This window comes from Sus scrofa, chromosome 13 (genome assembly GCF_054392235.1).
Source record: "Sus scrofa isolate SSC_HxYL_T2T_F1_AM1 chromosome 13, Sscrofa_HxYL_maternal_Yorkshire_Landrace_v2.0, whole genome shotgun sequence".
Taxonomy (NCBI): Eukaryota; Metazoa; Chordata; class Mammalia; order Artiodactyla; family Suidae; genus Sus; species Sus scrofa.
In genome coordinates, this window is record NC_139395.1 from 86,233,695 (window position 1) to 86,246,511 (window position 12,817).

Below are 12,817 nucleotides of genomic sequence, written 5' to 3' on the forward strand. Positions count from 1 at the left end.
TGTAGGCCGGTGGCTACAGCTCCAATTAGACCCCTAGCCTGGGAACCTCCATATGCCTCGAGTGCAGCCCTAGCAAAGACAATAAATAAATAAGTAAATAAATAAATAAAATAGTGGGGGGAAAAAACAAACAAACCTCTGAGACTTCATGGAGTGGCGCACCGGAAACAAATCTGACTAGAAATCATGAGGTTGTGGGTTTGATCCCTGGCCTTGCTCAGTGGGTTAAGGATCCGGTGTTGCCATGAGCTGTGGTGTAGGTTGCAAGATGTGGCTTGGATCTGGCGTTGCTGTGGCTGTGGTGTAGGCCGGCAGCTGTAGCTTCGATTAGACCCCCTAGCCTGGGAACTTCCATATGCCACAGGTATGCCCCTAAAAAGCAAAAAATAAATAAACAAATAAAAATAAAACCTTTTTAAAACAAGAGATTGAGGTGAGAGGGAGGGACAGAGGCTTTACCCACATAGACTACAGGCCTATGAGTTCAAGTCACAACGCAGATGGTTTTTTTTTCAGTCTTTTTGGTTGGTGTGGGCTGAGGGAGGCCCTTGGACATTTAAGCCATAGGCACTTGGCCTCCCATTACCTCACCAGCTTCTCGGTCTCCTGTTCTCTTCATCTCTACTCAGATTTTCTCACCCAGGTTAATTTATCTCCTGTGTTGCTTGGACATCATATAATATCCATGACCTTTGCAGTTTAAGCAAGATACTTCTGTCTCTCTCTCTCTCTCTCTCTCTCTCTCTCTCTCTCACACACACACACACACACACACAGTTTTTTTCTCTAAGATGAACTCAGGGGCCAAATAAAAGGAAATACACCTAAGAGTATTCCTTTTCAGGAAGGACAAGGTACACCAGGGTTGGGGGTGAAAGCTTCCAACCTGGTTGTGCCCTGGACTGGGCACCTCCTTCCCACCCAACGTGGGGCCCCTTGGCAGAACACACTCAGGCCAGAGGAGATGCTCTGCTCAGGAATCCACCACCTGTGCTGTATCTCCCAGCAAGCGACAGAACAGCCCAGGTCCCATGGGGAGAGAACGCCCACCTGGATCAGGCTGCGCTTCTGCTCTTTGCTCTTCAGGATCATGGTGTTCCGCCACTGCAGGTACTTCTCCTGGTGCACCTGGATCTCAGAGGTGAGGGTGGATTTCCGGCTCCAGAAGTCAAGGTTGGGAGCAGGAGGTGGGGACACGGCCAGCAGTTTCCCCTCTGTGAGATCTTCCTGGGAAATGGGTATCCCAAACTCCTGGCTCAACTCCTTGATCATGGCTGAGGAGGGCAGCAGGTCTCCAGTGACCACATCCCTGAGCCTGGCGCTGTACTGGCAGATGCAGTAGATCCTGGACGCAGAAGGGCCCCACTCAGCCTTCTACCTTGCAGGATAGGTCCGACGGTCCCCATTTTACCAGAGGAAACGAAGCACAGAGAGGGTGATGAGCTGGTCCTGGGTCACACAACCCCTGCACCAGGAGCTTCCATTCCACCTGCTGAGCCCACGGTGAGGAAGCCCTCCTTCCCTCTCCCCTCTCATCCCCCAGCAGTTAGAGGCTTCCCATGTTCTTCCCCTGATAACTTTTCAGTTCCTGTGGCCTTATTCCTTACTTCTCACCAACCCACAGCCCACTGGGAAGCAGCCTCAACAGGCTGGCTGTCGGGGGGTGGGGACGGGGGCACTCAGTACTCCTTCTTGCCCAGGGGACAGGCTCCAGACACCGAGTCTCATAGCTCAGCGAAGCGCAAGGATGGAGTGGTCACCCCCGCCAAGGTGAGTGGGGAGCCCTCACTGCCTTCGCAGGGTCCCAGCAAGCAAGCAGCAGCACTGATCTGCATGGATGCTCTGGAGAACACAGGTCAGGAGCTGTTATTCATGGCTCCTGAGGTCTGGTGTGAGGCTGATGCCTGGTGGGCTCTGCCTCCCCCTAGCTGGGCTCTCTGACCCACCACCTGGTCTTTCTGCGTTTCTCTTTCCCAACCTGACCACTCAGACCGGAATAGAGCGGAGACTCCCCAGAGGGGAAACTTCTTAGGGTGCAGTGAGTACTTGCCCCCCACCCTCTTCCCAGTGGAACCCTCCCTACTTCCTATCACCCGCCAGGCTCCCCACGGCCAGCCTCCTGGCGTAGACCAGAGGCTCTGGACACCCAAATGCTCCAGCCCCTCCCCAGCATGAGCTTCCTATCGGCCACTGTTTTGGGGTGACCCAATCTACAGGTGCCAGGCCCTCCCTCAGAGATGAGGTTGGGGAGGAAGCTGTTCTGCCCAGAGTTCTCCTTTTCTATATCTGCTTCTCTTTTTTGCTCCTTCTCTCCCCCGACCCTGCCCTCCATCTCCTTTATAAGTACATTCAGCAAGTGTGTGTGTGGGGGGGGGGGGATCTCGGCCTCATCTGTTGCTGGCTCTAAAAATATAAAGAGCTGTACATTTGTACAATATAAAGGTACCTCCTGCCCCTGACCTGCAATGAGCAGATTGCCCACCTGACAGTGTTTGTCTTCCATTCTCAATGTCACCCTTTCCTGACTTCCTGAAAGAACCAGCCACCACCTGAGCTGCCAGCCTGGCCATGGCCCTGGGACCCTACTGCCCTTGGTCAGTCTCTGCCCCTCAGCCCTCCTCCCACAGCAGGCTAGGTGGTGGGGTCCCACACACCCAGGTGGTGGCTTCCAGCAAGCAAAAGCAATGCTCAATTCCCACCCCCCTCCTTAGCAGCACAGATGCCCAGGGTGGGTACAGCCTCACAAGGGCCAGGGAGGTCACCAAAAGTATGCGTGCAGGTGAAAGTATCAAATCCTGAAAGATCCAGGGCTCTGGAGAATGGCTTCCAGAGGAATGAGGTGGGGTGGGGGAGGTTAGGGAAGAAGCAGACAGGAAAGGGAGGCTTCAGTTGGGAAAGAAAGCTGGTGTTGGCTGGGGGATCCTGTGGTTCCAGCCTCTTGGCTCCCCCAACTTTCATTCCTCAGGCTATTCTAGAACATTCCCCAGGACAGGGAAGACTGTGTGCCTGGTTCTGGTAAGCTGTCTTCTTTCGCCAGGATGCTCCTACAGCTCCCTTGGCAGAGCACAAGAGGCTGAGGGAGCAATGGGCCAGGGGCATCTCGGGAATACCTGTTCAGTGCCTGGAAGACAGGCTGCGGCACTGTGTTGCGCACATAGAGCACTGTGTGCTTCACCAGCTGTGCCAGTGGCTGGAACAGGCGCACGTGGTACAGGACAGTCTCCAGGTCCGCATAGAGGCGGCTACGGAAGCGCAGCTCTGAGTTGTAGAGCACCTTGTACCCGCCCTGCTCCGCCTGGGGGACCCTGTAAGAGAGGCCGGCCGTGTTGCTGGCAGTTCTACCCACCAGGAATCGGCAGTTCTGCTTTGTTGGGATCGTTTACTTGTTTAAAAACATGCAAACCAAGGGAATGAATTAGTAGTAAATGCCTCCTGGTAGACAGTCATTCAAAACCTGGGCTCTTGAAAGGGACATTGGCAGTGAAAACGGTGAAACCAGTCTTGCTCAACAAACGGTGCTGGAGAAATTAGATATCCATAGGCAAAAGGAAACAAATAAAAACTCAACCTATGTTCCAGTTCAAGAGGGTGATGTAGGAATATTCTGAACTTACCTCCTCTCATGGGACATAGATCTACAGCTACATATGCAACAATTTCCTCTAGGAAAACAAAACAAAACACTAAAAACTAGCTGAATGACCCTTTCACAAAGGCAAAAGAGAAAAGAGCCACATCAAAGTGGAATTCCAGATAAGATGAACCAGAGACCCACAACAAGACACATTATAATTAAAATGTCAAAGGTTAAGGACAAGGAGAGAAGCTCAAAAGCAGGAAGAGAAAAACAACTTGTTATGCACAAGGTAACTCCCATAAGACTGTCAGCAGATTTTTTCAGGAGACGCTTTTCAGGCCAGAAGGAAGTGGCACTGTGTATTCAGAGTGTCAAAAGACAAAGTCTTCCAACAAAGAATACTCTACCTGGCAGAGTTATCATTCAGAATTGAAGAAGAGATAAAGAGTTTTCCAGATAAGAAAAACTAACAGAGTTCATCCCCACTAAACCACTCTCACAAAAATGTTTAAGAAATTTCTTTAATTTGAAAAGAAATGATGCCAACTACTAATATAAAAAATACGAAAATATAACAAAGGTAAAAATATAGTAAAAGCAGTGAATTAATCACTTATAAACCTAATATGAAGGTTAAAAGACAAAAGTAATAAAAATGACTAAAATTAAAATAACTAGTTAAAAGATCCTAAAGGTAAAAAGATGTAAAATGTGATATCAAAAATATAAAACATGGAGATCTCACTGTGGTGCAGTGGGTTTAGATTTGGCAGTGTCTCTGTGGCAGCTCAGGTTTGATCCCCAATCAAGGACCTAGCATTGCCACAGCTGTGGTGTAGGTCACAGCTGTGGCTCAGAGTCAGTCCCTGGCCTGGGAACTTCCATATGCCATGGGTACAGCAAAAAAATTATATATGTAATTATAATTTTTATAATATATAATTTTATATAATTTATAATTTTTATAATTATATATTAAATTATATATATACACACATATATACATATATACACACATATATAAAATGAGTATCAGACAGGGAATGTGTAAAAACCCCATTATTTTTTAAAATCACACCAAAAAAATTAAATACCTGGGAATAAACCTGATGAAGGAGATGAAAGACTTACACATTGAGCACTCTAAAACACTTATCAAGGAAATTAAAGAGAATTCTAAGTAATGGAAAAATATCCATGCTCCTGGATTGGAAGAATATTGTTAAAATAGCTATACCATCCAAAACAATCTTCAGATTTAACATGGTCCCTATCAAATTACCCATGACATTTTTCACAGAACTAGAACAAACAATCCAAAAATTTATATGGAATTATAAAAGACACAGAATTCCCAAAGCAGTCTTGGGGTGGGGGGACAAGCAGGAGGCATAACTCTCCCAGTCTTCAGAGAATTTTACAAAGCTACAGTAATCAGGACAGTGTGGTACTGGTACAAAAACAGACATACAGACCAATGGAACAGAATAGAGAACCCAGAAATAAGCCCAGACACCCATGGTCAATTAATTGTTGACAAAGGAGGCAAGAATATAAAATGGACAGCTCTCCATCACTCTCTTCAGTAAGTGGTGCTGGGAAAACTGGACAGCTGCATATAAACCAATGAACCTAGAACACACCTAAACACCATGCACAAAAATAAACTCAAAATGGCTTAAAAACTTAAACATAAGACAAGACACCATCAATTCCTAGAAAAGAACATAGGCAAAACATTCTCCAACATCAACCATCCAAATGTTTGCAGGTCAGTCTCCCAAGGCAATAGAAATTTAAAAAAAAAAAAAAAAAAGGTACTTAATGAAACTTACAGGATTTTGCACAGCAAAGGAAACTATAAAAAACAAAACAAAACAAAAACACCAAAAAGACAACTTATGGAATGGGAGAAAATAGTTGTAAATGATGCAACCGACAAGGGCTTAATCTCCAAAATATACAAACAATTCATACAATTCAACAGCAAAAAAACAACAACCCAATGGAAAAATCGGCAAAAGACCTGAATAGACATTTCTCCAAAGAAGATGTACAGATGGCCAAAAAGTACATGAAAAAATGCTCAACATCACTGATTATTAGAGAAATGCAAATCAAAACTACAATGAGATACCAACTCACAGTAGTTAGAATGGCCATCATTAGTAAGTCTGCAAAAAACAAATTCTGGAGAGCATGTGGAGAAAAGGTAACACTCCTACACTGTTGGTAGGCTTCTTAACCAGCTGAGCCACCAGGGAACACCTCAACAATTATTCTAAGTGGAAATGCACTAAATACTCTAACCAAAAGACACAGAGTGACTGAATAGATTTAAAAAAAAAAAAAAGACCCATCTATATGCTACCTATAAGAGACTCATTTCAAACATAAAGACACACAAAGACTGATAGTAAAGGAGGGAAAAAAGATATTCCATGCACAGGGGAATGAAAAGAAAGCTGGAAAAAGAATTAATATTGTTAAAAGGTCCATATTATCCAAAGCAAATTACAGAGTCAGTGCAATCCCTGTCAAAATTCCAATGGCATTTTTCACAGAAAGAGAAAAAATAATCCAAAAATTTGTACAATACCATAAAAGACTCCAAATAGCAAAAGTAATCTTTTTTTTTTTTTTGTCTTTTTGCCATTTCTTGGGCCACTCCCATGGCATACGGAGATTCCCAGGCTAGGGGTCTAATCGGAGCTGTAGCTGCCAGTCTACACAGAGCCACAGCGACACAGGATCCAAGCCGCGTCTGCGACCTACACCACAGCTCACGGCAACACCGGATCATTAACCCACCGAGCAAGGGCAGGGATCGAACCCGCAACCTCATGGTTCCTAGTCGGATTCATTAACCACTGCACCATGACGGGAACTCCAGCAAAAGTAATCTTGAGGAAGGAAAACAAAGATGAAGGCATTATACTTCCTGATTTCAAACTATATCATAATCTATTGTAACCAAAACAGTATGGTATTGGCATAAAAACAGACACATGGATCAATGAAGCAGAATAGAGAGTCCAGAAACACCCATGCATATATGACCAATCCACTTATGACAAACCAGCCAAGAATATACAGTGTGGAAATGATAGTCTCCTCAATAAATAGCATTGGGAAAGCTGGACAGTCTCATGCAAAACAATGAAACTGGACCACCGTCGTACACATATGCAAGAATTAACTCAAAATGTATTAAAGACTTGAATGTAAGCCCTGAAACATAAAACTCTTAGGAGGAAACATAGGCAATAAGCTCCTTGACACTGGCCTTGGCAATTATTTTTTTGACCTGACACCAAAAGCTAAAATAGACAAGTGGGACTACATCAAACCAAAAAGCTTCTGCACAGCAAAGAAAACAATAAATAAATGAAAAAGCAACTTACTGGCTGGGAAAAATACTTGCAAATCATATACCTGAGAAGGGCTTATATCCAAAATAAACAAAGAATGCATATAACCCAAGAGAAACAAAACAATCTGACTTTTAAATGGGCAGATTTTTTTTTTTTGTCTTTTTGCCTTTTCTAGGGCTGCACCCACAGCTTATGGAGGTTTCCAGGCTAGGGGTCTAATCAGAGCTGTAGCCGCCAGCCTATGCCACAGCCACAGCCACACAGGATCCGAGCTGCATCTGCAACCTATACCACAGCTCACGGCAACACTGGATCCTTAACCCACTGAGCAAGGCCAGGGATCAAACCTGCAACCTCACTGTTCCCAGTCGGATTCATTAACCACTGATACACAATGGGAACTGCCAGAAGATATTAATAGACATTTTACCAGAGATGACAAACAGATAGCCAACAGGCACATGGAAAGATGCTCAACATCACCAATCATCAGGGACACGCAAATCAAAACAAACATGAATTATTACCTCATACCTACTATGAATAGCTATTATTAAAAAAAATAACAAGTTTGGTGAGGATGTGGACAAAAGGAAACCCTCAAGCACTGCTGGTGAGAATGTAAACTGATACAGCCACTATGGAGAAGTTTGGAGGTTCCTCAAAAAATTAGAACTACCATATGATCTAGCAATTCCACTTCTGTGTATTTATCTTAAGGAAACAAAAACACTAATTCAAACAGATACATGCATCCCTACATTCACTGAAGCATCATCTCTAACAAGATATGGAAACAACCTAAGTGTCCATCAATGGATGAATGAAAAAGAAAATGTGTTTATTTACTGATGAAACATTATTCAGTCATAAAAAGACAATCTTGATATTTGTGACAACCTGGATGGATCTCCGGGGCATCTTACTGAGTGAAGTCAGTCAGACAGAGAAAAACAAATGCCATATGATCTCATTTATATGTGGAATCTAAAAAACAAAACAAGGGAGTTCCCATCGTGGCTCAGTGGTTAATGAATCCAACTAGGAACAGTGAGGTTGTGGGTTCGAACCCTGGCCTTGCTCAGTGGGTTAAGGATCTGGCATTGTCGTGAGCTGTGGTATAGGTCGCAGACGCAGCTCAGATCCCGCATTGCTGTGGCTCTGGCATATGCTGGTGGCTACATCTCCGACTAGGCCCCTAGCCTGGGAACCTCCATATGCTGTGGGTGTGGCCATAGAAAAGACAAAAAGACAAAAAAAATAATAATAAAATTAAAAAACCAAAATAATAAAAACTAAAGCTCAAAGATACAGAGGAAAAATTGGTGGCTGTCAGAGGCAGTGTGTGGAGTGAGAAAAATTGGTGGAGGGGATCAAAATGTTATTAAAGCATTTATAAAATAAGCCCTGGGGGTATATTGTACAGGACAGTGACTATAGTTAATACTACATATTGTGTACTTGAGAGAAGATTTTTTTTTTTCCTTTTTAGGGCCACATCTGCAACATATGGATGTTGCTAGGCTAGGGGTTGAATAGCAGTTGCCACTGCTGGTCTAGACCACAGCCACAGCAATGCCAGATCCGACCCACATCTGTGACCTACACCACACCTCATGGCAATGCCAGATCCTTAACCCACTGAGTGAGGCCAGGGATTGAGGATGAGGCCAGTACCCTTATAGATATTGTCAAGTTCTTAACTTGCTGAGCCATGATGGGAACTACAAGAAAGTAGATCTTAAACATTCTTATCACAAAAAATTCTTTAACTATGCATGATGATGGACTTTTTTTTGCCAATACTTGGCTTTTTATTCCTTGATTGCTTTAACTTACATTGTAATATATAGCTTCAGTATTTATTTATGGAAATGTTTTTATTTGATTACTTAAAGGCCAAAAGAGCAAAAACAAAAAACTGAAAAAGTAAAGGAGATATTTCTGCTTGTATGTATGTATATATCTATCTATCTATGATGGTGGATGTTAATCAGACTTATGTAGTGATAAGTAATATTCAATATATACAAATACTGAATCATGAAGCTGTATACCTGAAACATAAAGTTATGTGCAAATTATACCTTCATTTTTAAAAATTGCAATCTAAACCTTGCAATTTATACAAAAAAATTAACTCAAAATGAATCATCAACTTAAAGGTAAACCAAGACTTCAGGCAATATTACAAAGCTACAGTAATCAAGACAGTGTGGTACTGGTACCAAAACAGACACACAGACCAATGCAACAGAATAGAGAACCCAGAAATAAACCCAGACACTTACAGTCAAATAATCTTCAACAAAGGAGGCAAGAACATAAAATGGGAAAAAGACAGTTTTTTCAGCAAGTGGTGCTGGGAAAACTGGACTGCCACGTGTAAACCAGTGAAACTGAAACACACCCTCACACCATGCACAGAAATAAACTCAAAATGGCCTAAAGACTTAAACAGAATACAAGACACCATCAAACTCCTAGAAGACAATATAGGCAAAACATTCTCTGACATCAACCGTACAAATGTTTCCTTAGGTCAGACTCCCAAGGCAACAGAAAATAAAAGCCAAAATAAACCAATGGGACCTAATCAAACTGACAAGCTTTTTCACAGCAAAGGAAACCATAAACAAAAAGACAAGCCACAGAATGGGATAAAATAGTTTCAAATGATGCAACTGGCAAGGGCTTAATCTCTAAAATACACAAACAACTTATACAACTCAACAGCAAAAAAAAAAAACCAACAACCCAACTGAAAACTGGGCAGAAGATCTGAATGGACATTTATCCAAAGACGATATACAGATGGCCAACAAGCGCATGAAAAAAATGCTCAACATCACTAATTATTAGAGAAATGCAAATCAAAACTATTATGAGGTACCACCTCACGCCTGTCAGAATGGCCATCATTAACAAATCAACAAATAGCAAAGTCTGGAGAGGATGTGGAGAACCTACACTGTTGGTGGAAAAGTAAATTGGTACAACCACTAAGGAAAATAGTATGGAGGCTCAGAAAACTAAATATAGAACTATCATATGACCCAGCAATCTCACTCTTGGGCATATATCCGGACAAAATTTTCCTTGAAAAAGATACATGCACCCCTATGTTCACTGCATCCCTATTCGCAATAGCCAAGACATGAAAACAACCTAGATGTCCATTGACAGATGAATGGATTCAGAAGATGTGGTACATATTCACAATGGAATACTACTCAGCCACAAAAAGAACAAAATAATGCCATTTGCAGCAACATGGATGGAACCAGAGACTCTCATACTAAGTGAAGTCAGAAAGAAAAAGACAAATACCATATGATATAACTTATATCTGGAATCTAATATACAGCACAAACGAACCTTTCCACAGAAAAGAAACCCATGGAAGTTCCTGTCATGGCTCAGTAGTTCATGAATCCGACTAGGAACCATGAGATTGCGGGTTCAATCCCTGGCCTCGCTCAGTGGGTTAAGGATCCCACATTGCCATGAGCTGTGGTGTAGGTTGCAGACATGGCTCAGATCCTGCATTGTTATGGCTCTGGTGTAGGCTGGCAGCTACAGCTCCAATTTGACCCCTAGCCTGGGAATCTCCATATGCCATGGGTGCAGCCCTAGAAAAGGCAAAAAGACAAAAAAAAAGAAAGAAAGAAAGAAAGAAAGAAAGAAAGAAAGAAAGAAAGAAAGAAAGAAAGAAAGAAAGAAGGAAGGAAAGAAAGAAGGAAAGAAAAGAAACTCATGGACTTGGAGAACAGACTTGTGGTTACCAAGAGGGAGGTGGAGGGAGTGGGATGGACTGGGAATTTGGGGTTAATAGATGCAACTATTGCCTTTGGAATTGATAAGTAATGAGATCCTGCTGTATAGCACAGGGAACTATATCTAGTCACTTGTGATGGAACATGATGGAGGATAATGTGAGAAAAGAATGTATATATATATATATGTGTGTGTGACTGGGTCACCTTGCTGTACAGTAGAAATTGACAGAACACTGTAAACCAACTATAATGGAAAAAATAAAAACTATTAAAAATAAAAATAAACCATAAAATGGAGTTCCCACTGTGGCGCAGTGGGTAAAGAATTCAACTGCAGCAGCTCAGGTCATTGTGGAGGCACAGGTTCCATCCCTTGCCTGGTGCAGTGGATTAAAGGATCCTACATTGCCACAGCGGTGGTACAGGTCACAGCTGCAGCTTGGATTAAATCCCTAGACCAGGAACTTCTATATGCTGTGGGTGCAGCCATAAAAATAAAAACAGTAAACCCTAAAACTATGAATCTTTTGGAAGAAAACAGAAAAATACTCAAGACCTAAGGCTTTGTGAAGAATCAGTTTCCAAAAGCATAATCTACAAAAGCAAAAGCAAAAAAAAAAAAAAATCAATTAATTGGACTCCATCAAAATTCAAAACTTTTTCTTTGGAAAAGATATTTTTAGAATGATGAAAGGACATGTTACACAAAATAGCTCCCCTGGCCCTGGTGTGCGGTTTTTACATGACTGACTGGTGGCGCACAGAGCAACCTCAGTTTTTGTGTCCACTGACACTGCATGACCCAAGCCCTAGTACACTGCTGGTCTTTCTGGCACCACCAACCTCCACCCTCTGACTGTCAGGGGAGGCTTCTCCCTGAGACTCCGTGTGGTCAGCTCCCAACCTAAACAAAACACTCCTGCCGGGTATGACACAGATCACCTCCCAGGAGCCAAGGGCAAAAGGCAGCCCTCTCGGGCAGGCAAATTCTCTGCTACACACAATCAATTTCACTCTGTTGGAGGAAACCAACTTGTTAGAAAACGGGACTCTGAAGAAGGTACTGGCCACTGTGATTCCAGACTGCTCCTCTCACCTGCAAATCCTGGCCTGGAGCTGCAACATGTCCCACCTCCAGCCAGCCCCGCTCACTTCCAGCTAGCCCCCACAATCCTCACTGGCTCTTGCCACTTCCTTAATATCTGTCCTGTTACTGTTTTCCCTGAACTCAGAGGGGTTTGTACAGGGACAGACTCCTTGGTTTGTCTCAAGTCTGAGGTCCAAGGGAGGCTCTGTCAGCAGCCAAGGACCCTCTCTCTTCAGTCCTGAACGGATCTTTCTTCCCAATGTAGAGCCTGTCCTTATCTTAATGCCACTAAATGGGTAAAGGTATTTACAGGTCTATCACCCCCTACATTTTCTCTAATTGCGTGATGTATTGTGTACTGTGTAATCCACTGCACCCCTAAAGCTGTCTGTCCAACTTTATTTCAGAAATCTGAACATAGGGCCAGCACTTACTTAAGCTCAATGGTTGATGGTGAAATTTAAAGGTGAATAAAATAAAATAGTGTACCCCCCAAAAAGTCAACAATTAACAATCACTCCCCACTTCTCCCTCAGCCCTCTTCTCAGGCCCTGGAAACCACTGATCTGTCTCTATGGATTTGACTAGTTTAGATATTTTTTATACATGGAATCATATACTATGTAGCCCTTGATGTCTGGCTTCTTTTATTAGCATAATTTTATCAAAGTATAGCTGATTTACAATATTATACTAGCTTAGGGGTACAGCATAGTGATTCAAGATTTTTAGATTGTGCTCCCTGTGTAGTTACTATAAAATACTGTTCTGTGCTGTACAATACATCCTCATAGCTTACTTATTTTTTAATAATGATTTTTATTTTTTCCATTACAGCTGGTTTACAATGTTCTGTCAATTTTCTACTGTACAGCAAGGTGACCCAGGCACACATACATACATGTATACATTCTTTTTTCTCACATTATCATGCTCCATCCTCAGTGAGCAGACATACTTCCCAGTGCTACACAGCAGGATCTCATTGCTTATCTGTAGC

General features: G+C 42.8%; 1 protein-coding gene across 30 annotated transcripts in view; it reads right to left on the reverse strand.

The window, feature by feature from the left end:
* Window positions 1-12,817, reverse strand: part of CFAP92 (cilia and flagella associated protein 92 (putative)) — a 141,059-nt gene that overhangs the window by 24,807 nt on the left and 103,435 nt on the right. For 17 of the 30 annotated variants that reach the window (XM_084989583.1, XM_084989580.1, XM_084989593.1 and 14 more), the window contains 2 exons: window positions 3,111-3,305; window positions 1,051-1,345 (listed from right to left, as the gene is read on the reverse strand). In XM_084989583.1, the coding sequence (XP_084845709.1) occupies window positions 1,051-1,345; window positions 3,111-3,305 (490 nt within the window). Of the gene's footprint in view, window positions 1-1,050; window positions 1,379-3,110; window positions 3,306-12,817 lie in introns of all 30 variants that reach the window. The other 13 variants (XM_084989589.1, XM_084989594.1, XM_084989588.1 and 10 more) reach the window with 3 other exon arrangements.